The 25,713-nt window shown below is 42.2% G+C and overlaps 1 protein-coding gene across 1 annotated transcript in view; it reads left to right on the top strand.

The window, feature by feature from the left end:
* LOC120065399 (disks large-associated protein 4-like) overlaps positions 1 to 25,713 on the top strand; it is a 57,922-nt gene that overhangs the window by 24,412 nt on the left and 7,797 nt on the right. The window contains 7 exon segments of the mRNA XM_039016383.1: positions 13,392 to 13,690; positions 13,748 to 13,837; positions 14,452 to 14,568; positions 16,651 to 16,655; positions 21,122 to 21,247; positions 21,302 to 21,606; positions 23,374 to 23,465. Coding sequence (XP_038872311.1) covers positions 13,392 to 13,690; positions 13,748 to 13,837; positions 14,452 to 14,568; positions 16,651 to 16,655; positions 21,122 to 21,247; positions 21,302 to 21,606; positions 23,374 to 23,465 — 1,034 coding nt within the window.

The following is a 25,713-nucleotide window of genomic DNA, read 5'->3' as shown; positions in this document are numbered from 1 at the left end:
AATCTACTTTAAACTATTGAGATGCATCTTTTTGCCATCTTTAGATGTTTCCACTCTCCTGTATCCTGAGCTAGCCTGATGTACAGTGCCTTCAGAAAGTATTCACACCCCTTACCTTTTTCCACATTTTGTGTTACATCCTGAATTTAAAATGGAATACATTGAGATGTTTTGTTACTGGCCTGCACACAATACCCCATAATGTGAAAGTGGAATTATGTTTTTAGAAATTTTAATTAAAACGGACAAGCTGAAATGTCAATATATTCAACCCCTTTGTTATGGCAAGCCTAAATAAGTTCAGAAGTAAATTTTCTTTTAACAAGCCACATAAGAAGTTTAATGGACTCACTGTGTGTGCAATAAGTGTTTAACATGATTTTTGAATGACTACCTCATCTCTGTACCCCACTCATACAATTATCTGTAAGGTCCCTCAGTTGAACAGTGAATTTCAAACACAGATTCAATGACAAAGACTAGGGAGGTTTCCAATTCCTCGCAAAGAAGAGCACCTATTGGTAGATTGGTAAAAATTAAACAAGCAGACATTGAATATCCCTTTGAGCAATGTGAACTTTTTAATTACACTTTTGATAGTGTATCAATACACCCAATCACTACAAAGATACAGGAGTTGTTCCTAACTCAGTTGCCGGAGAGGAAGGAAACCGTTCAGGGATTTCACACAGGGCCAATCGTGAATTTAAAATAGTTAGTTTAATGGCTGTGATAGGAAAAAAAACGGAGGAAAAACAACTTTGGAGTTACTCCACAATACTAACCTAAATGACAAAGTGAAAAGAAGGAATCCTGTTCAGATTAAAAATATTCCAAAACATGTAACCTGTTTGCAATAAGGTACTAAAGTAAAACTGCAAAAAATGTGGCAAAGAAATTTACTTTATTTCCTGAAAACAAAGTTTGGGGCCAATCCAACACAACACATCACTGAGTACCATTCTTCATATTTTCAAGCATGGTGGTGGCTGCATCATGTTATGGGAATACTTGTCATCGGCAAGGACTAGGGAGTTGTTTTTTATGATAAGAATGAACAGAATAGAGCTAAACACAGGCAAAATCCTAGAGAAACATCTGGTTCTGTCTGCTTTCCACCAGACACTGGGAGATTAATTAACCTTTTAGCAGGACAATAACCTAAAACACAAGGCCAAATGTACACTGGAGTTGCTTACCAAGACGACATTGAATGTTCCTTAGTGGCCTAGTTACAGTTTTGACTTAAATCTGTTTAAATCTATGGCAAGACTTGAAAATGGCTGTCTAGCAATGATCAACAACCAACATTGACAGAGTTTGAAGAATAATGTGCAAATATTGTACAATCCAGGTGTGCAAAACTCTTAGAGATATACCTGGGGGGCGCTAGAGACAGTGCTATGGAGAAGACGTGCTTTGCTTAACCTCTCACAACCTATAACTTCAAACATTGTCTGGCAGTATGACAAAGGGAAAAGGCCGCAAAAAAGGGGGCGCTAAACAAGATAATTTCAATGAGATAGACAACGAACCAATTTCAACATCACCGACCCACGAGGAGTTAGCTGAAGATGCAAGCTCCCAAGAGTTCCCCACAGATCCTACTCAAAGTGACCTACTGGCTGCTATAAACTCACTAAGCAAAAAGGTGGACACAAGGTTGGCTGATATCTAAAAGAGTATTGGGACTTTGACTGAAACTGTGAAGGCAACTAAGGGCAGGGTGCATGAGGTTGAGCAGACGACAGTCGATCACGAGGCCAGACTACAGGACAAAGACACCAGAACATCAGAATATTTGGGGTCCAGGAGGACACTGAGAAAAGGAAACCCACTGAATTTGTCTCGGGGCTGATATCGGCATTGCTGGGAAGTGAACACTTCAAAACAGCCATCCTGATCGACCGCGCACACAAATCACAGGCAACGAAGCTGGCCAAGGGCGCGCCACCAAGGCCATTCATTGCACGGCTGCACAATCCCCAGACCAGGGATCTCATCCTCAAGCTAACTAGTCAAAAGTTCCCCCTTAACTACAACGGAGCGAGGGTGTCTTTCTACCCAGATCTTACTTTGGAGGTGAGGAACCAACGGAAAGAGTATGATGAGTTATGCAAGAAATGCAGGGCGGCCAACATCCGATATGGATTCCTCTTCCCAGCCCGGTTTAAGGTGACAGTCGAGGGATCAACACGTACGTTTGACAACCCAAAAGAGGCCGATCTGTTCTTGTCAAGCAAGTTCCCTGGCTGAGGATACAGAACGTTGTGTCAACCGGCTAAATGGCCAAATACAGGCCAGGAATGTGTTTGAATTTCCTGCCTGTCTTTTCGATCAGAAGATCAGAAATTGGGACTTACAGTGATGTGAAAAAGTATTTGCCCCCTTCCTGATTTCTTATTTTTTTGCACATTTGTCACACCTAAATGTTTCAGATCATCAAACAAATGTAAATATTACACAAAGATAACCCAAGTAAACACAAAATGCAGTTTTTAAGTGATAATTTTATTTATTAAGGGAAAAAAGCTATTCGAACCTTCATAGCCCTATGTGACAAAGTAATTGCCCCCCTAAACCTAGTAACTGGTTGTGCCACCCTCAGCAGCAACAACTGGTTGTGCCACCCTCAGCAGCAACAACTGCAATCAAGCGTTTGCGAGAACTGGCAATGAGTCTTTCACATCGCTGTGGAGGGATTTTGGCCCACTCTTCCTTGCAGGATTGTTTTAATTCAGCCACATTGGAGGGTTTTTGAGCATGAACCGCCTTTTTAAGGTCACGCCACAGTATCTCAATCGGATTCAAGTCTGGACTTTGACTAGGCCACTCCAAAACCTTCATTTCGTTTTTTTAAGCCATTCAGAGGTGGACTTGCTGGTGTGTTTTGGATCATTGTCCTGCTGCAGAACCCAAGTGCGCTTCAGCTTAAGGTCACAGACTGATGGCCGGACATTCTCCTTCAGGGTTTTTTGGGAGAGAGCAGAATTCCTGGTTCCATCAATCACAGCAAGTCGTCCAGGTCCTGAAGCAGCAAAGCAGCCCCAGACCATCACACTACCACAACCATCACCATCACTACCACCACCATCACCACAATCACTACCACCACCATCATCACCATCACTACCACCACCATATTGGACTGTTGGTATGATGTTCTTTTTCTGAAATGCTGTGTTACTTTTACGCCAGATGTAACGGGACGCACACCTTCCAAAAAGTTCAACTTTTGTCTCGTCAGTCCACAGAATATTTCCCCAAAAGTCTGGGGATCATCAAGGTGTTTTTTGCCAAAAGTGAGACGAGCCTTTATGTTCTTTTTGGTCAGCAGTGGTTTTCATCTTGGAACTCTGCCATGGATGCCATTTTTGCCCAGTCTCTTTCTTATGGTTGAGTCATGAACACTGACCTTAACTGAGGCAAGTGAGGCCTGCAGTTCTTTAGATGTCGTTGTGGGTTCTTTTGTGACCTCTTGGATGAGTCGTCGCTGCGCTCTTGGGGTAATTTTTAGTAGTCCAGCCACTCCTGGGAAGGTTCACCACTGTTAAAAATGTTCTCCATTTGTGGATAATGTCTCTCTCCGTGGTTTGCTGTAGTCCCAAAGCTTTAGAAATGGCTTTGTACTCCCTGACGAAGGCCATGCAGCCGAAACGCGTCGGTTTTTAAACAACTTTGTTTCTATTGAACATGCCATACTAATAAAGGCATTTTAATTAATTATATGAAGAGTGCCTTGGTCCTCCTTTCTTTTTGATGACCAATTTACCCCTTTTACCAAAGAGCACCTTCTATCTACCAAAATATACTATAGTGTCCCTTAGTAGCGCTTCCCTTCCTCCTCTTTCTACTGGCTTTGTAACCCTTTCCAGACTGATAGATGTCAATTACTTTGTTTCTCATCTGTTCCTGAATTTCTTTGGATCGCGGCATGATGTCTTGCTTTTTGAGATCTTTCAGCCTACTTCACTTTGTCAGACAGGTTCTATTTAAGTGATTTCTTGATTCAACAGGTCTGGCAGTAATCAGGCCTAGGTGTGGCTAGTGAAATTGAATTCAGCTTTCCAAAAAATGTGATTAACCACAGTAAATTCATGATTTAACAAGGGGGGGGGGGGGGGGATTACTTTGTCACATAGGGCCATGAAGGTTCGGATAGCTTTTTTCCCTTAATAAATAAAATTATCACTTAAAAATGCAATTTTGTGTTTACTTGGGTTATCTTTGTGTAATATTGAAATTTGTTTGATGATCTGAAACATTTAGGTGTGACAAAGGTGCAAATAAATAAGAAATCAGGAAGGGGGCAAATACTTTTTCACAGCACTGTATATGATGGGTGCGATGTTATGGCTTGTATAGCATTGTTTAGCCTATCATGTTTTACCGCCACTCACCCCCTAAGGTGAGAGTTAAATGTTATTTAATATTCGTTTATATGCGGAGGATCTATAGATGACGAGTTAGCTCAAGCTGTATGTCTAGACACCCTAAGGTTTGTGTTAGTCAAGGAGTGCTTCGTTTGGGGAAGTCACTCAGTAATGGGACGGGAGGGGGGATGGGGTCTGTGTTTTATGTTCACGTTTGTTAAAACAGGTGGCATGACAAGCTCCCGCATGGCGGGACATTTTTCTTCTGGGTTTTGTATGACAGCAACAATTTGCTCTAAAATAAAAAAAATGCCACATAGTGATCGAGCACAGAGTAGACCTGGTGGAATAAAGAGCACAGAGTAGACCTGGTGGAATAAAGAGCACAGAGTAGACCTGGTGGAATAAAGATAGTCAGCTGGAACTGTAATGGCTTAGGGCATGTCGTGAAACAAGCTAAGGTTTTTTCTCATCTTAAATCACTGGGCTGACATAGTGCTTCTTCAAGAAACTCATATTAAACGCTCGGCTCAGGCCAAGCTACGAGTCGGCTGGATCAGTCAGATATACCAGTCTAACTTTGATGCCAAGGCGAGAGGGGTAGCAATCCTGATAAGGAAAAACATTCCTTTTGTTTACTCATCCTCGATTTCAGATCCTAATGGTTGATATATTATTGTGGCTTGTACACTGAATTCTAAACCAATAACCTTGGTCCATTTATATGGACACAACTTCGATGATCCATTATTTTTTCAAAGGGTATTTAAGGCAATAACAAATATCTCGGATACAAGTGTTATTGTTGGAGGTGACTTTATCTGTTAGATCCTCTTTTAGATAAACACCTATCAAGGTCACTTCAACAATCAAATGCTGGTGTCTGTCTAAATACATAGATGGCAAACCTTAACATTGTTGATATTTGGAGACTGACGCACCCAACAAATAGGGATTATTCTTTCTTTTCGTCAGTTCATAAATCATATTCCAGAATTGACTATTTTTTGTTGGACTCCAAACTAATTTCAGCAGCTGCGTCAGTTACCTATCACCCTATTCTACAGTGGGGCAAAAAAGTATTTAGTCAGCCACCAATTGTGCAAGTTCTCCCACTTAATTAGATGAGAGAGGCCTGTAATTTTCATCATAGGTACACTTCAACTATGACAGACAAAATGAGAAAAAAAATTCCAGAAAATCACATTGTAGGATTTTTAATGAATTTATTTGCAAATCATGGTGGAAAATAAGTATTTGGTCAATAACAAAAGTTTATCTCAATACTTTGTTATATACCCTTTGTTGGCAATGACAGAGGTCAAACGTTAGGGTTAGGGTTAGGGTTAGGGTTAGCAACTAAAGAAAATAAAATCTAAATGTACACTTTTGAAATTACAGTAACACTGCAATGCTATCTAAGTATGTGCACAGAGCACTAAAGAAAACGGCCATCTGATCTGTCTGGACACGTGAGATGGAGAGGATGAACATCGAGGAGAATAAAGTTGATGATGATGTTTCCACCCCCATGCTTCACAGTAGGTATGGTGTTCTTTGGATGCAACTCAGCATTCTTTGTCCTCCAAACACGACGAGTTGAGTTTTTACCAAAAAGTTCTATTTTGGTTTCATCTGACCATATGACATTCTCCCAATCTTCTTCTGGATCATCCAAATGCTCTCTAGCAAACTTCAGACGGGCCTGGACATGTACTGGCTTAAGCAGGGGGACACGGCTGGCACTGCAGGATTTGAGTCCCTGGCGGCGTAGTGTGTTACTGATGGTAGGCTTTGTTACTTTGGTCCCAGCTCTCTGCAGGTCATTCACTAGGTCCCTCCGTGTGGTTCTGGGATTTTTGCTCACCGTTCTTGTGATCATTTTGACCCCACGGGGTGAGATCTTGCGTGGAGCCCCAGATCGAGGGAGATTATCAGTGGTCTTGTATGTCTTCCATTTCCTAATAATTGCTCCCACAGTTGATTTCTTCAAACCAAGCTGCTTACCTATTGCAGATTCAGTCTTCCCAGCCTGGTGCAGGTCTACAATTTTGTTTCTGGTGTCCTTTGACAGCTCTTTGGTCTTGGCCATAGTGGAGTTTGGAGTGTGACTGTTTGAGGTTGTGGACAGGTGTCTTTTATACTGATAACAAGTTCAAACAGGTGCCATTAATACAGGTAACGAGTGGAAGACAGAGGAGCCTCTTAAAGAAGAAGTTACAGGTCTGTGAGAGCCAGAAATCTTGCTTGTTTGTAGGTGACCAAATACTTATTTTCCACCATAATTTTCAAATAAATTCATTAAAAATCCTACAATGTGATTTTCTGGATTTTTTTTTCTCATTTTGTCTGTCATAGTTGAAGTGTACCTATGATGAAAATTACAGGCCTCTCTCATCTTTTTAAGTGGGAGAACTTGCACAATGAGTGGCTGACTAAATACTTTTTTGCCCCACTGTATATACGTGCACCGTCGTACATACATTTATTTTGTCCCCCTACACCAAGCGCGATCACGACACGCAGGTTAAAATATCAAAACAAACTCTGAACTAATTACATTCATTTGGGGACAGGTCGAAAAGCATTAAACATTTATGGCAATTTAGCTAGCTAGCTTGCACTTGCTAGCTAATTTGTCGTATTTAGCTAGCTTCCTGTTGCTAGCTAATTTGTCCTGGGATATAAACATTGAGTTGTTATTTTACCTGAAATGCACAAGGTCTTCTACTCCGCCAATTAATCCACACATAAAACGGTCAACCGATGGTTTCTAGTCATCTCTCCTCCTTCCAGGCTTTTTCTTATTTTAATTTATATGGTGATTGGCATCTAAACTTTCATAGTATTACCACTGACGACCGACAACACAGTTCGTCTTTCAATCAACCATGTGGGTATAACCAATGAGGAGATGGCATGTGGGTACCTGCTTCTATAAACCAATGAGGAGATGGGAGAGACAGGACTTGCAGCGCGATTTGCTTCACAAATAGAACTGACTTCTATTTTAGCCCTTGGCAACGCAGACGCTCATTGACGCGTGCGAGCAGTGTGGGTGCAATAATTGAATAATATAGATTTCTAAATTTATTTTGCAACGCTCGCGCACGCGACGTGAGTGGTGTAGTCAGCCTGTTAGAGCATACTTGTTGAAAGATGAAACTTTTTGTCAGTATTTGAAGGAGCAGATTGCCTTTTTCCTCGGAGCTAAGACACGGGGGATGTTGATGACTCCGCCCATTGGGAATCTCTAAAGGCTGTGATTAGAGGTTAAATTATTTCTTATACATCAGAGAGGAAGAAATGCGCCAATACTGGGCTGACAGAAATTGAAAGAGAGTTAGGGGAACAGGAGAACGTTTTTAGGATGAATTCCTTGAATGCAGTCCTTGAGAAGATCACAAAGTTGAAATATGAATACAATGCCATCCTTTCGAAACGGATGGGCTCTTTACTTGCTAGAACACAACAGTTATTTTGAACTGGGTGACAAACCACATAAATTACTTGCAAGACAGCTAAGGCATGTACAGGCATCTAGAGCTATTCACAAAATAAAAGACAAGGGTAAAATAGTAACAGACCCGCAGGATATTAATAAATGCTTTGCGTAGTTTTACTCAGAGATATATCAATCAAAATGCGATGCTACTGATCCACAAACTATGGAACGCTTTCTCGCTGAATGTTCACTTCCCCTAATAGACAGGGTGGCAGCTGCTGCACTCGATGCAGGGATAACTTTAGAGGAAATTAACACAGCGATAGCACAATTTCCAAACAGCAAGGCCCTCGGACCCGATGGATATGTAATAGAATTCTATAAGAAGTACTGCACCAGGCTAGCTCCACTTATGCTGCGAATGTTTAAACGTTCCAAAGAAAATGCCAAACTCCCGCAAACACTGTATGAGGCTACAATAGCACTGATCTAGAAAAAAGATAGAGATTCCATGGAGATGTCGTCTTATCGCCCCGTGTCGTTACTCCCCATAGAAAATAAGGTGTTGATAAAGATATTGGCAAACCGATTAAAGAAATATATTTCTGACATCATACACCCTGACCAGACAGGTTTTATCTCGGGCCGACATATATACTACAATTTGAGACGCCTTTTCAACGTAATGTATCATGATCATAAAGTTGAGGCAGTGGTAATTGCTCTTGACGCAGAGAAGGCATTTGATCAAAATATGGCAGCCGATACTGGATAAATGGTCTAGTCCTGCTTCATAACTGGGTTGATGATCTGCTGCTACTCTGTCCTGTACTCCACTTAATATTTATTTTTTGGCTTAACTACACTGCTTGTAATGACTATATGCTATCTTCTTATACATGTACCGCCTAATAGGATTTAGTTTTATTTTGTGTATGTGTGAGTTAAGTTTTGTTTTATCCTCTAAATTGGCCATCCCATTCAACAGTACATTGAATGTCAATGTTTGTATCGCTGTCTTTTTTAATTTATTTTTTATTGAAAAATAATAAACATATTATTTTTTAAAATTACCCAGAAAGATTCACAGCTGTAATCACTGCCAAAAGTGATTCTAAAATGTATTGACTCAGGGGGTTGAATACTTATGTAAATTAGATGTATTTCTGTATTTGCAAAAATTTCCCTTTTTTGTGTAGATTGTTGACAAAATATGACAATTAAATTCATTTGAATCCCACTTTGTAACACAAAATGTGGAAAAAGTCAAGGGGTGTGAATAGTTTCTGAAGATAATGTAGGTTATAGCCAGCTAACCCAAATACTGTAGGACCTCAATAACCCTCTAGCCCAAAATAAATGATGTCCTAGTCCTATGTAATCTGAGAAGAGGAGGTCATTTATGATTTTCCAGTTGTAAGAAATGCTGATTTTATGGGTTTTCCACCCAAGGGTAAATTCTGTTTAGATTGATGCAAGCGTGCTCTGACACTTGGAACCCATAGGGCAGGGAAGGCATCCAGACCCTGTCACACGCACACAGCCGCGCACACACACACACACAGTGCAGAATGGAATCTGGAGCGGAGCCAGCATGTCACATAGCTGCCATTACGACGGCAAGCCCTTCCAGCCCAGGGAACATCTCTGTTATTCGAGGTGGCAGTGGTCACTGGTACCCCTCCAGCCCAGGGAACATCTCTGTTATTAGAGGTGGCAGTGGTCACTGGTACCCCTCCAGCCCAGGGAACAACTCTGTTATTCGAGGTGGCAGTGGTCACTGGTCCCCCTCCAGCCCAGGGAACATCTCTGTTATTCGAGGTGGCAGTGGTCACTGGTCCCCCTCCAGCCCATGGAACATCTCTGTTATTCGAGGTGGCAGTGGTCACTGGTACCCCTCCAGCCCAGGGAACATCTCTGTTATTCGAGGTGGCAGGCAGGCAGTGGTCACTGGTACCACTATCAGCACCACCTTCCTCTGACATGGCTGTCTGTTATAAACTATGGAATATAGTATATGTCTGGTACTGTGTAGCATTAAATAGCAGGGAAACACTTTCCCTAATTTACAAGAGTATTTATATCATACAATCTTACTTAATTGTCTTGCACCAGCCGTATGGTGCTTATCTGTTGAAATACATTTTCTAAAACTTAGGTGGTAAGCACTGCATAAGAGCATTTCCTTAATTACATAGATTATAATTTATAACCCAGATATTTACTCTGGAACAGGGTCTTTGCAATATCAAGTTTTACCAACAGACCCATAATATGACACACTACCTAACTAACACAGAGGAACCAACCACTCACAGCAGTTGACATGGCAGTACATCTCCACAGCATGTGTTGCCTTCTGATTCTTTTTAGAAAATTATCCTTTATTTTCTCCCAAAGCAGTTGGCCTCGCTGTAAGGCAGTCTATGGTCATAGACTAGTGTGAGTGATTTATGGGGCGGGCAGAGCGTGAGGAATCTTTCCTCGGGCCGTATAGCCAGGTAGTTACTGGTTATGGTATCAATGGTATGTCAATGAGGAGATGGATGACTACATTGGAAAGATGAACTTATTCTCATCACAAGCTACTGTATGTACTGTTGTTGTTGTACGGTTATAATGGTCTACTGTTGTGGGGAATGAATGTTGTTGATGCACTATTTGAACCAGATATGTGTGAGGTGAGGCAACGTGTAAAGTATGAGAAGAGATAGCGGCAACTGGGTATAGTGTTGTTGTTCCTCATAGTGATGGAATAGTGAAGGCCAGAGATTTCCGAAGAGCATCCTTCATTCAGGGTTCAACCCGTCATGCTGGTGTGTTCATTGCCAATGTGATACCTATCTATTTCCAACATTCTGTGTATTGTTGTTGCATTCCAAGTGAAGGCCCCATCTTGCTCTTGGACTTGCCATAGGGATTCATGCACTATTTGTGCAATGCATTTCTTTTGCTCCGACCACTCTTTTAGCGGTGTGCCTTACATTTACTGTGAGAAGAGTAGGAAAGATCGTATCTCACTATGAGACAAGGATGAGACAATTATAACCTTTGAGACAATATGAGACGATAACCAGTATCTGAGCGATATGATACTGTCCTCCTGCTGTAGTTGTTTAGTAAGACTTAAAACTATTAATTAATTGTCTGTACTTTTAGAGGTATACAATGGCTTAAAGTTTCTAAGTGCTGCAGACTAGTTTCACTTTGAGACGAACCTTACCGAGGTTGTAGCCTGCACTTTGACAGAGCAACGAGAGGCAGTGTAAACATTAGCTTGCCGCTTTGCAGTGAGACGAGTGTGAGCTCATGTGAGCATATCATTTGGTGAGGCCGCGACACACACAAAGGCTATAAGTCCTATAAAGCTATAAGTCTGTGGATCAAGCCGCACAACAGATCTTTTGTTTTGAGTGTTTTCTTCCAAGCTCCCTCACGTGTTTATGCTGCTCGTAGGGTTCAAAAAGCCTCTGTCAAGTAGCTGAGATTTACAGCCATAGGGAGATATTACTAACATAGCAATGTTAGGTTTTAAAATGCATGTCAAAGCATGTACGGTTAGCCAAGGTTAAGTTATTTAAAAAATAATCTGTCATAGTCATACACGTTTCCTTTAGGCCAAGGGTGAAACATTTGGAAAAACACCTCAGGGAATGTGCTAGAAGAAGATCATGGCTATTAACTATTTAGCTTTGTTCATTACTTATAACTCAAATAGGTGATCACATGTTGACTTCGATGTCCAAAAAGTGACTGTGCCATGTCATGCCAGTGCTTGTTACAGGCTACATCTAGCCTACAGCTGCAACTACCTGTCATTGAGGATGTTCAACTCACTTTTGATATAATAAATATCTCTGGGTAGATAGAATTACACCAGGCTAAATTCATCTTCACTTTCAAATAGTATTAAAATATGGTAATTCGAGCCTGTACAACTTGACACACGTCCAGAGCCATTTTAGGACACACCAAAGGAATTGTTACTGGAAAGCAAAGTGTCCTCAGACAAAATCCATTGTCTTGTGCGGCGGTGATGTCAGCATGCGCATTGGTTACATTCTTGTGAACATTTTTTCTTTGGCACACTCAGATCTTTGCCAAACCCACCCCAAGCTCCAAAAATGCTAGCTCCCCCACTAAGCCTATGTCCTTACTAACCCTCCTCTAGAAGCCTGCTACGTATCCCCTCTATAAGGAGTGGAAAACAAGGAAGCAAAGTTGTGTCAAAGCCATTATTTGGGCTACAGTAAACATTGGTGTTTTGGTTAGGCAGATGTCCTCTGTCAAAGGCAGCTATGCTCATTTTTAAACACTCAAAATAGATACACTCAGAGTCGTCTGTAGCATGATGCTAGACTAAAATTGTATGACATTATTTGTGGATCATTTTGAGTCAATGTGGTTGCCTGTCAGCTGGCCTATAATTTGAGAAGTCACTTCTCCAGTCCTAGATTTGAATGCTGTTATGGCACTGATTAGTCATTAGGGGAACAGGCTAACTGTCGTCAGTTGACTCATTGTTTACAATGACATTCCTGACCACCACTTGAGTTCGAGATCCTGGTTGCCCCTCTCTGCCCTATCAAGTCTATAGATGGTGTCAGATACAGCCTCCATTAGGTGTCAAGTAAGGTTTCCATTGTATATATCTATTGTAAAGATCCCACAGCAACCACTGAATTTTTGTGAAGTGTACTCATCCCACTCTTATTTCATGAGGAAGACTTGACGTGAGGTGATCAAAAGGCAACAGTGCCACTTTGACACTTTGTCCTGCATGGTGATTGACTGCGCTATTTTGGATTAGTTTCACCCCTGACCCCTTTCTGGGAAGAGCAAAAATATATATATTGTACACAATGTGTGATATTCATCACTGAATGCATTAGACCAGGGGTGGGCAGCTGGGGGGGGGGGGGTGGAACTCAGTCAGGGTCTCAACTTACTGTTGAGAATTAGAATAATAGAATACACAATGTGCAATTTCGAAAGTTGGTTGTGCATCAGCAGTCACTCAATTAGATTCTCTTCTACAATAGAAACAGGTTTTTAGACATTTTTTGACGTTTTTAGACAAATGTATTAAAAATACAAAACAGAAATAGCTTATTTACATAAGTATTCAGACCCTTTGCTATGAGATGTGAAATTTAGCTCAGGTGCATCCTGTCGCCATTGATCATCCTTGAGATGTTTCGACAACTTGATTGGAGTCCACCTGTGTTAAATTCAATTGATTGGACATGATTTGGAAAGGCACACACCTGTCTATATAAGGTCCCACAGTTGACAGTGCATGTCAGAGCAAAAACCAAGCCATGAAGGAATTATTCCGTAGAGCTCCAAGACAGGATTGTGTTGAGGCACAGATATGGGGAAGGGTACCAAAACATTTCTGTAGAAATAACGGTCCCCAAGAACACAGTGACCTCCATCATTCTTAAATTGAAGAAGTTTGGAACCTTCAAAATTGGTGTCCACACTACATACTCTATAGGAATCTCTCTCATGCTCTTTCGCTCCCTCTCTCTTTGTCTCTCTCTCTCTCTCTCTTTTCCCCTCTCCTCCAGTCTCCACATGCATCACTACCTGTAAGAAGCCGGCGCCACCGCCCGTGCCGCCCCGCACCACTTCGAAGCCCTACATCTCTGTGACGGTGCAGAGCAGCACTGAGTCAGCCCAGGACACCTACCTGGACCACCAGTCTGAGCGTGATCGCCGCAGCAAGACCATTACCAGTCAGTCCAGCCAAGCCCACAGCAACTCCTCCGACAGCCTCGACAGCACACGCGCCAACAGCTTGGCTCGGGGTATTCCTTGGCCCATCCCCGTCCCCGTCGCCACCCCCCGGGAACCCCTCACCACCACTGTCCACCACACTACCACCGGGACTGACGCCAACGACTCCCAGCGTGAACCCTTGAAGACGACGGGCACCAACAGGGGGAACCTGATGGCAGAGGAGCCCCTCGCGGACATCGTGCCCCGGAGGAAGCTTTCCTCCATAGGCATACAGGTAGGAGCGCCGCTACGAGCGCCGTTAGTCAGTGACGTTATGGTATCGTCAGTGAAGTTAGTCATTAACGTTACATTAGTCAGTAACATCACAGTAGTAGAGCTTGAGTTTCTGTGGCAGTATGGTTAAGGCCCGGCAATGGACTGGCGTGCAGCAACCAATTGGCTGCTGGTTCAAATCCTTAGATGGGTGCGTGGGGGTGTGTACTACTATTGTTTCCTTGACAACAGCAATGAATATAGTACCAGTCAAAAGTTTGGACACACCTACTAATTCAAGGGTTTTTCTTTATTTTTACTATTTTCTACGTTATACAATAATAATGAAGACATAAAAACTATGAAATAACACATATGGAATCATGTAGTAACCAAAAAAGTGTTAAACATATCAAAATGTATTTTAGATTCTTCAAAGTAGCCACCCTTTGCCTTGATGACAGCGTTGCACACTCTTTGCATTCTCTCAACCAGCTTCATGAGGAATGCTTTTCCAACAGTCTTAATGTCTCAAGAACCACATTGATATATCATTTTAATCTGGGAATTCTGGATGACCACCAAATTCCTCCAGATTCAACCTTTTGATGACTGTGTCTTCTGATTGGTTGCCAGGTTGACTGCATTCAGGAGGAAGTCCAACGAGTGGAGACACCGACACAACCATTGGCCAGATTCCAGTCAATCGGAATACAGGCGGACGACGGCTGGCAGTAAGTAACAGCACTTCCTGTCCCCCCGGTCATGACATGTCAATCATTTCCCATAAGGAAATAATATTTCTGCTCCACACAATAAAATGTTGCCTATTTGTATTCATCCCTGAGGGGCCATTTTAATGTAGTCACTGAGAAAATGTCCATAATGTGAGAAAACAGTTACATGCCTGTTATGTTGCCAAGAGCATACAGCATTTACATGCAAGATTTGAAGGTCATTCTGTAGTGCTGTAGCGTAGTACTTGTCGGGTAGTTAACATAGTTTTGTGATATTTTGAATGCCAGGAAGTCCTTGGCTTCAACCCTCTTTGTTCCATCTCTTTGAAGTTTTACGTTTTATTAGTTGTATGTACAGGATACACATGGTATACACCATCCAATGAAATGCTTAATTGCAGATTCCTTCACGACAATGCAACAACAATAAGAAATAAGAAAATACAAGAATACGAGCATGAAGTAAATGGCTCAGGAGAATGGAATTAACATTGTAGCATAAGTATAATACAGGTATAATACAAGTATAATACAATACAATTTATAGTAAATTTACACATGTATCAGGGACGGGAGGGAACTCCTAGTTTGCATGCAGAGTGTTGTGAAGTTGGTTGTCAGAATTCTCTCACAATTTGATTACTTCTGAATGTGGCCAGTTGATATCGTAGAAAGAGCCTAAATAAAGAGCTTTGTCTTACTTGACTCAAACAAAATGTGTATATATACAGTTGAAGTCAGAAGTTTACATACACCTTAGCCAAATACATTTGAACTAAGTTTTTCACAATTCCTGACATTTAATCCTAGTAAAAATTCCCTGTCTTAGGTCAGTTAGGATCACTACATTATTTTAAGAATGTGAAATGTCAGAATAATAGTAGAGAGAATCATTTATTTCAGCTTTTATTTCTTTCATCACATTCCCAGTGGGTCAGAAGATTATATACACTCAATTAGTATTTGGTAGCATTGCCTTTAAATTGTTTAACTTGGGTCAAACATTTCGGGTAGCCTTCCACAAGCTTCCCACAATAAGTTGGGTGAATTTCGAACGATTCCTCCTGACAGAGCTGGTGTGACTGAGTCAGGTTTGTAGGCCTCCTTGCTCGCACACACTTTTTCAGTTCTGCCCACAAATTTTCTATGGGATTGAGGTCATGGCTTTGTGATGGCCACTCCAATACCTTGATTTTGTTGTCCGTAAGCCATTTTGCCACAACTTTGTAAGTATGCTTGGGGTCATTGTCCATTTGGAAGACCCATTTGCGACCAAGCTTCAACTTCCTGACTGATGTCTTGAGATGTTGCTTCAATATATCCACATCATTTTCTTTCCTCATGATGCCATCTATTTTGTGAAGTGCACCAGTCCCTCCTGCAGCAAAGCACCCCCACAACATGATGCTGCCACCCCCGTGCTTCACGGTTGGGATGGTGTTCTTCGGCTTGCAAGCATCCCCTTTTTCCTCCAAACATAACGATGGTCAATATGGCAGTTATATTTTTGTTTCATCAGACCAGAGGACATTTCTCCAAAAAGTACGATCTTTGTCCCCATGTGCAGTTGCAAACCGTAGTCTGGCTTTTTTATGGCGATTTTGGAGAAGTGTCTTCTTCCTTGCTGAGCGGCCTTTCAGGTTATGTCGATATAGGACTCGTTTTGCTGTGGATATAGACACTTTTGTACCTGTTTCCTCCAGCATCTTCACAAGGTCCTTTGCTGTTTTTGTCTGGGATTGATTTGCACTTTTCGCACCAAAGTACGTTAATCTCTAGGAGACAGAACGCGTCTCCTTCCTGAGCGGTATGATGGCTGCGTGGTCCCATGGTGTTTATACTTGTGTACTATTGTTTGTACAGATGAACGTGGTACCTTCAGGCATTTGGAAATTGCTCCCAAGGATGAACCAGACTTGTGGAGGTGTACAATTTTTTTTCTGAAGTCTTTCCCAAGCAAAGAGGCACTGAGTTTGAAGGTGGGCCTTGAAATACATCCACAGGTACACCTCCAATTGACTCAAATGATGTCAATTAGCCTATGAGAAGCTTCTAAAGCCATGACATAATTTTCTGGAATTTTCCAAGCTTTTTAAAGACACAGTCAACTTAGTGTATGTAAACTTCTGACCCACTGGAATTGTGATACAGTGACTTATAAGTGAAATAATCTGTCTGTAAACAATTGTTGGAAAAATTACTTGTGTCATGCACAAAGTAGATGTCCTAACCAACTTGCCAAAACTATAGTTTGTTAACAAGAAATTTGTGGAGTGGTTGAAAAACAAGTTTTTATGACTCCAACGTACGTGTATGTAAACTTCCGACTTCAACTGTATATACGGGTATATATAAGGATATACTGTATAACTACTGTTATTTAGGGTGTCCATCTAAACAACAGTATTCCTATTTCAAATAAAAACCTCTGTCACGCCCTGACCTTAGATATCTCTGTTTTTCTATATATTTTGGTTAGGTCAGGGTGTGACTTTTATTTTATTTTTTTATTTATTCTTTATTTTACCAGGTAAGTTGACTGAGAACACGTTCTCATTTGCAGCAACGACCTGGGGAATAGTTACAGGGGAGAGGAGGGGGATGAATGAGCCAATTGTAAACTGGGGATTATTAGGTGACCGTGATGGTTTGAGGGCCAGATTGGGAATTTAGCCAGGACACCGGGGTTAACACCCCTACTCTTACGATAAGTGCCATGGGATCTTTAATGACCTCAGAGAGTCAGGACACCCCTTTAACGTCCCATCCGAAAGACGGCACCCTACACAGGGCAGTGTCCCCAATCACTGCCCTGGGGCATTGGGATATTTTTTTTAGACCAGAGGAAAGAGTGCCTCCTACTGGCCCTCCAACACCACTTCCAGCAGCATCTGGTCTCCCATCCAGGGACTGACCAGGACCAACCCTGCTTAGCTTCAGAAGCAAGCCAGCAGTGGTATGCAGGGTGGTATGCTAGGGTGGGTACGCTAGTTTTTGTAGGTCTAGGGTTTTTGTATGTCTAGGGGTGTTGTATGTCTAGGGGTTTTGTATGTCTATGTTGGCCTGATATGGTTCCCAATCAGAGACAGCTGTTTATCGTTGTCTCTGATTGGGGATCATATTTAGGTAGCCATTTGCCTCATTTGTGTTGTGGGATCTTGTCTACATTGAGTTGCCTGAGTGCACACTTGTAGCTTCACGTTTCGTTTGGTTGTTTGTTTGGTTGTTTGTTTGTTTTGTTAGGTGAGTTTCAGTTGATTCAAATTATGTGGAACTCTATTCACGCTGCACTTTGGTCTCATCTTTACGACGAACGTGACAATCTCAATGCTATTTTATTGGCACCCCATACCAACAATTAAAGTACAGTGCCTTCTGAAAGTATTCAGACCCTTTGACTTTTTCCACATTTTGTTACGTTAAAGCCTTATTCTAAAATGTATTATATATTTATTTTTTCTCAGCAATTTACACAAAATACCCCATAATGACAAAGCAAAAACAGGTTTTTATACATTTTTGCTAATTTATCAAAAATAAAAAACAGATACCTTATTTACATAAGTATTCAGACCCTTTGCTATGAGACTCAAAATTGAGCTCAGGTGCATCCTGTTTCAATTGATCATCCTTGAGATGTTTATTGTTTTTATTTTTTTTTATTTCACCTTTATTTAATCAGGTAGGCAAGTTGAGAACAAGTTCTCATTTACAACTGCGACCTGGCCAAGATAAAGCAAAGCAGTTCGACACATACAACAACACAGAGTTACACATGGAGTAAAACAAACATACATCAATCAATAATACATCAATAATACAGTAGAAAAATAAGTCTATATACAATGTGAGCAAATGAGGTGAGATAAGGGATGTAAAGGCAATAAATAGGCCATGGTGGCGAAGTAAATACAATATAGCAATTAAAACACTGGAATTGTAGATTTGACAGTAGATGAGTGTGCAAAGTAGAAATACTGGGGTGCAAAGGAGCAAAATAAATAAATAAATACAGTAGGGGATGAGGTAGTTGTTTGGGCTATTTATAGATGGACTATGTACAGGTGCAGTGATCTGTGAGCTGCTCTGACAGCTGGTGCTTAAAGCTAGTGAGGGAGATAAGTGTTTCCAGTTTAAGAGATTTTTGTAGTTCGTTCCAGTCAATGGCAGCAGAGAACTGGAAGGAGAGGCGGCCAAAGGAGGAATTGGCTTTGGGAGTGACAAGTGAGATATACCTGCTGGAACGCGTGCTACAGGTGGGTGCTGCTATGGTGACCAGCGAGCAGAGATAAGGCGGGACTTTACCTAGCAGGGTCTTGTAGATGACCTGGAGCCAGTGGGTTTGGTGACGAGTATGAAGCGAGGGCCAGCCAACGAGAGCGTACAGGTCGCAGTGGTGGGTAGTATATGGGGCTTTGGTGACAAAACGGATTGCACTGTGACAGACTGCATCCAATTTGTTGAGTAGGGTGTTGGAGGCTATTTTGTAAATGACATCGCCAAAGTCAAGGATCGGTAAGATGGTCAGTTTTACGAGGGTATGTTTGGCAGCATGGGTGAAGGATGCTTTGTTGCAAAATAGGAAGCCAATTCTAGATTTAACTTTGGATTGGAGATGTTTTATGTGAGTCGGGAAGGAGAGTTTACAGTCTAACCATACACCTAGGTATTTGTAGTTGTCCACATATTCTAAGTCAGAACCGTCCAGAGTAGTGATGCTGGACGGGCGGGCAGGTGCAGGCAGCGATCGGTTAAAGAGCATGCATTTAGTTTTTCTTGTATTTAAGAGCAGTTGGAGGCCACGGAAGGAGAGTTGTATGGCATTGAAGCTCGTCTGGAGGTTAGTTAACACAGTGTCCAAAGAAGGGCCAGAAGTATACAGAAATTGATTCTACGAATTGATTCGAGTCCACCTATGGTAAATTCAATTGATTGGACATGATTTGGAAAGGCAAACACCTGTCTATATAAGGTCCCACAGTTGACAGTGTATGTCAGAGCAAAAACCAAGCCATGAGGTGGAAGGAATTGTCCGTAGAGCTCTGGGACAGGATTGTGTTGAGGAACAGATCTGGGGAAGGGTACTAAAACGTTTCTGCAGCATTGAAGCTCCCTAAGAACACTGTGGCCTCCATCATTCTTAAATGGAAGAAGTTTGGAACCACCAAGACTCTCCCTAGAGCTGGCTGCCCGGCCAAACTGAGCAATTGGGGGAGAAGGTCTCTAGAGTTCCTCTGTGGAGATGGGAGAAGCTTCCAGAAGGACAGACATCTCTGCAGCACTCCACCAATCAGGCCTTTATGGTAGAGTGTCCAGACGGAAGCCACTCCTCAGTAAAAGGCACTTGACAGCCCACTTGGAGTTTGGCAAAAGGCACCTAAAGACTTTCAGACCATGAGAAACACGATTCTCTGGTCTGATGAAACCAAGATAGAACTCTTTGGCCTGAATGCCAAGCGTCACATCTGGAGGAAACCTGGCACCATCCCTACAGTGAAGTATGGTTGTGGCAGCATCATGCTGTGGGAATGTTTTTCAGCGGCAGGGACTGGGAGACTAGTCAGGATCAAAGCAAAAATGAATGGAGCCAAGTTCAGAGATCCTTGATGAAAACCTGCTGCAGAGCGCTCAGGACCTCAGACTGGGGTGAAGGTACACCTTCCAACAGGACAACGACCCTAAGCAGGAGTGGCTTCGGGACAAGTCTCTGAATGTCCTTGAGTGGCCCAGCCAGAGCCCGGACTTGAACCCGTTTGAACATCTCTTGAACGCTCCCCATCCAACCTGACAGAGCTTGAGAGGATCTATAGAGAGGAATGGGAGAAACTCCCCAAATACAGGTGTGCCAAGCTTGTAGCGTCATATCCAAGAAAACTCGAGGCTGTAATTGCTGCCAAAGGTACTTCAACAAAGTACTGTGTAAGGGATCTGAATTATTATGTACATTTGATATTTCAGTTTAAAAATTCTAAAAACCTGTTTTTGCTTTGTCATTATTGGGTATTGTATGTAATGAGTATTGTGGTGTATTGTATGTAATGGTATGTAATGAGTCATAGAGATGGATAGAGGTTGAACTTGCCACAAAAGACTGTGATACCATGTGCAACTACATTTTTTAACAGTAGTTAACTGTGTGGTATGCCCTGTATCCATCTCTATGGTCTAGTCTAGGTTCTGTGTGTTATACCTATATCTTCATCCTGGCGTTGTCTGGCGTTGAGAACATTGCTTGGTTTGTTTTGTAGCAGGAAAAGGCTTGGTCATATGTTTTCCCCTGGTGTTTGTTTTTACACACAAGATAAACAAATGTGATGTTTATTTCACATACAGAAACAAACAGGGCTGGTTTGACTTTGTTTGGCTTTAGTTTGAGATTGGTGTTAGGTTGCAGGCACATTCTGGTTCTTGAAGTTTACATATTAGTTTACCAATACTATATATCGCATTGCCTTGACAACATTATTAGAGATGCATTGTCTATTTTCACCATTGTTATTGATTGAGCATTGACCCCTTTTTCCTATATCACTTTTGTGTGTGTGTTTTTTCAGGCTCAGTCGCTCCAGTAACATGGCCTCCAAGCAGGAGACAGACTCAGACACACAGGACCTCCCTGTCATCTCCCACGCCAAGCCCGTCCCCGAGAAGAAGAGCATGGTCAGCAACGCCTGCCAATCCATGGACTCTCCCCCGTGCGGCGGCCAGTTCAGCCAGGGCAACGGATCAAATCCCACCGCTGACACCAGTACGTCTCCACCTCCACTACGGCAGTTCCTCAACCGCTCCACCACACGGTCCTCCTCCGACTCCTTCGCCGAGAGCCTGGATCCGGCCCTGGACCCCTCGTTCCTACCCCCTCCGGACCCCTGGCTGGAGAGTGGGAATGAGAATGCGGGTAGTGGGAACCCTAACGCGGTGCCCCCTCCAGGCCCTGCATGCCGGCGGGACGGCCACTGGTTCCTCAAGTTGCTGCAGGCAGAGACGGGCCGCATGGAGGGCTGGTGCCAGCAGATGGAGCAGGAGACCAAAGACAACCAGCTCTCAGAGGAGGGTAAGACACACTTTAGTATATTGCCCCACCATCCACATCATGACAGTGAATTGATCTACAAAGTGGTCTGACCTGATGGCCTGACCTGACCTAAGGGCTCAAAGCCTGGCTAGGGTTCAACCACAACACACACACACGCCGACACTCTGCAGTGGATGAGGCGGTAATAGCTGGAGTTAACACACAGACAGGGCTCTAATTCCAGAATTACACTAATGTACTCTGTACCTGATTACAGACCCAGATTAGATAAGTACCTCAACATCAGGCTGAAATGACACACACACACACACACACACACACACACACACACACACACACACACACACACACACACACACACTGAACAGTCCTCACACAAAATCTCAGTCAAGCATGCACGCTATATCAGAATATCTTGACCAAACTAAGAAAAAATCAAAGGGTAATTTTGTGTCAGTGTATGTATCTGCCATTTGCAGTGTGTGTGCTTGCGCATTCATTTCTCTCACTGTTGGCACGATAGAGTTGACATTGAGTCTGATTCATGCCGGACCATAGAAACACCTGGTTCTGCTGGCCCCCTAATCTCATTGCCATAACCTCATCATCCAGTGGTCCTATTTTTTTTTTTTTTTTTATCAATTTCACCAACACAGATGTTTGTTTGTTTTTGATGCAGCATTAAAACAGAGACTAAAGTCATAAATACTGGATGAAGAAGACTCAAGTATCTATGAGGCCCGGGACGATACCAGTATCGCAATACTCGTTACTAAAGTGGCAAGGAAACACACAGGAAGCGGATTTCACTTCTTTAGAAAAATAGCCCTAATGTTGGACAAAACATCATTATGTTGTCATCCAGAGTCACATTTATTTATTTTCCATGTAGCATATAGCACACTATATTTTACATAGAGCAGGTTTTTATAGGACCAATTGACTCTGCTTCGTGTTTTCATTTTTGCCATGGGAAAAATATTGCGATACTGGTATTGCTCTAGTAACTATGTAGGCTTAGAGTGCTACCTTTAAAGAGGATAACACTGTCCATTACACTGTAATCCTCTTGGGTGGCCCCCATGTAGTCGTTTAGACAATACTGGAAAAGCCTTAACGTCCATCTCTAGTCTAGACACCCCACATTTGCTTGGGTTTGTTTTGGGAACGTTGCTGGGATGGTTTGCTGTGTTAATGTGATGTTCCTGTTTGAACAGGCTGAGATTTTTCTCCCTCACAAATCATCTTGTCTCCCTGTGACAAATCCTTTTCACAGATGTCCTTGTGTGCAGTCTAGCTGTCAATTTAGTTGTACAGATAGAGGGAAGTGTGTAGAGACAACCACATCTCCTTTCTTATGATGGTAGTGTTCTAAACCCATACCTTCTTGGGACTAATGACCTTTAGGCGTGGTGTCTGTGCTCAAAAAGGTCCTCGACTCTAAGTACGTGGCAGAACAGTCTTGTTTTTGAGAATGTACTGAAATGAATGTATAGGAAGACCTGATACAAATTAGTTGCTAGGGGGAAAGTTTATTAGCATTAGGTTCGAGTTTTGTTCCTAAATGGAACAATGAGAGACACTCTTTGTAATGGCACTCTTTGACACGCTCTGTTGATTGGTGTTGCATTCCCAATGCCCCAACAAAGTGTGTGTGTGTGAGTGTCTGCCTGACTACCTGACTGTCTGTCTGTGTCTGCCTGCCTGTCTACCTGTGTCTATCTGTCTGTCTGTGCACGTGTGTGTCAGTATGACTCAATCTGTATGTATTCTTGTTATCTGCAGTGTTGGGGAAAGTTCGCAGTGCAGTGGGCAGTGCTCAGCTCCTCATGACCAAGAAATTTGAGCAGTTCAGAGGACTGTGTGAACAAAACTTGGTAAGTATCAACTCTCCATGTTACAACTCACCCATACACACATCACCAGACAAAACAACACTACCACAACACCATCACATCACCAGAAAAAACAATACTACCCCACCACAACACCATCACACCATCACATCACCAGACAAAACAACACTACCACAACACCATCACATCACCAGACAAAACAACACTACCACAACACCATTACACCATCACATCACCAGACAAAACAACACTACCACAACACCATCACATCACCAGAAAAAACATTACTACCCCACCACAACACCATCACATCACCAGAAAAAACATTACTACCCCACCACAACACCATCACACCATCACAACACCAGACAAAACAATACTACCCCACCACAACACCATTACACCATCAATCACATCACCAGACAAAACAATACTACCCCACCACAACACCATTACACCATCACATCACCAGACAAAACAATACTACCCCACCACAACACCATTACACCATCACATCACCAGACAAAACAACACTACCACAACACCATCACATCACCAGAAAAAACATTACTACCCCACCACAACACCATCACAACACCAGACAAAACAATACTACCCCACCACAACACCATTACACCATCAATCACATCACCAGACAAAACAATACTACCCCACCACAACACCATTACACCATCACATCACCAGACAAAACAATACTACCCCACCACAACACCATCACACCATCACATCACCAGAAAAAACAATACTACCCCACCACAACACCATCACAACACCAGACAAAACAATACTACCCCACCACAACACCATTACACCATCAATCACATCACCAGACAAAACAATTCTACCCCACCACAACACCATTACACCATCACATCACCAGACAAAACAATACTACCCCACCACAACACCATTACACCATCACATCACCAGACAAAACAATACTACCCCACCACAACACCATCACATCACCAGACAAAACTATACTATTCCATACTCTACACACACATCAAATAACCAGACTTAACAAAAGTTACCACAACCCAACACACTTACATTACCAGATAATCAACCCCACATACTTATATTACCTGAACCACTTACATTACCAGATAATCAACCCCACATACTTATATTACCTGAACCACTTACATTACCAGATAATCAACCCCACATACTTACATTACCTGAAAACCACTTACATTACTAGATAATCAACCCCACATACTTACATTACCTGAAACCCCTTACATTACCAGATAATCAACCCCACATACTTACAGTGCATACAGAAAGTATTCAGACCCCTTGACTTTTCCACATTTTGTTACATTACAGCCTTATTCTAAAATTGATTAAACAAACTTTTTTCCTCATCAATCTACACCAATACCCCATAATTAAAAAGCAAAAACATGTTTTTAGAATGTTTTTCAAATGTATTACAAATAAAAAACAAATACCTTATTTATATATTTATACTTATTTATTTATTTATTTATTTATAAGTATTCAGACCCTTTGCTATGAGACTCAAAATTGAGCTCAGGTGCATCCTGTTTCCATTGATCATCCTTGAGATGTTTCTACAACTTGATTGGAGTCCATCTGTGGTAAATTCAATTGATTGGACATGATTTGGAAAGGCACACACCTGTCTATATAAGGTCCCACAGTTGACAGTGTATGTCAGAGCAAAAACCAAGCCATGAGGTGGAAGAAATTGTCCGTAGAGCCCAAGGCAGGATTGTGTTGAGGCACAGATCTGGAGAAGGGTACCAAAACATTTCTGCAGCATTGAAGGTCCCCAAGAACACAGTGGCCTCTATGGTTCCTAAATGGAAGAAGTTTTGAACCACCAAGACTCTTCCTAGAGCTGGCTGCCCAGCCAAACTGAGCAATTGGGGGAGAACGGCCTTGGTCAGGGAGGTGACCAAGAACCTGATGGTCACTCTGACAGAGTTTCTCTGTGGACATAAGAGAACCTTCCAGAAGGACAACCAATCAGGCCTTTATGATAGAGTGGACAGACGGAAGCCACTCCTCAGTAAAAGGCACATGACAGCCGCTTGGAGTTTGCCAAAAGGCAACTAATGGACTCAGACCATGAAAAACAAGATTCTCTAATCTGATGAAACCAATATTTAACTCTTTGGCCTGAATGCCAAGCATCACGTATGAAGGAAACCTGGCACCATCCCTACAGTGAAGCGTGGTGGTGGCAGCATCATGCTGTGGGGGATGTTTTTCT

This window comes from Salvelinus namaycush, chromosome 20 (genome assembly GCF_016432855.1).
Source record: "Salvelinus namaycush isolate Seneca chromosome 20, SaNama_1.0, whole genome shotgun sequence".
NCBI classification, from domain to species: Eukaryota; Metazoa; Chordata; class Actinopteri; order Salmoniformes; family Salmonidae; genus Salvelinus; species Salvelinus namaycush.
Note: the sequence above shows the minus strand (reverse complement) of the source record. Positions and strands in the feature narration are given on the sequence as shown.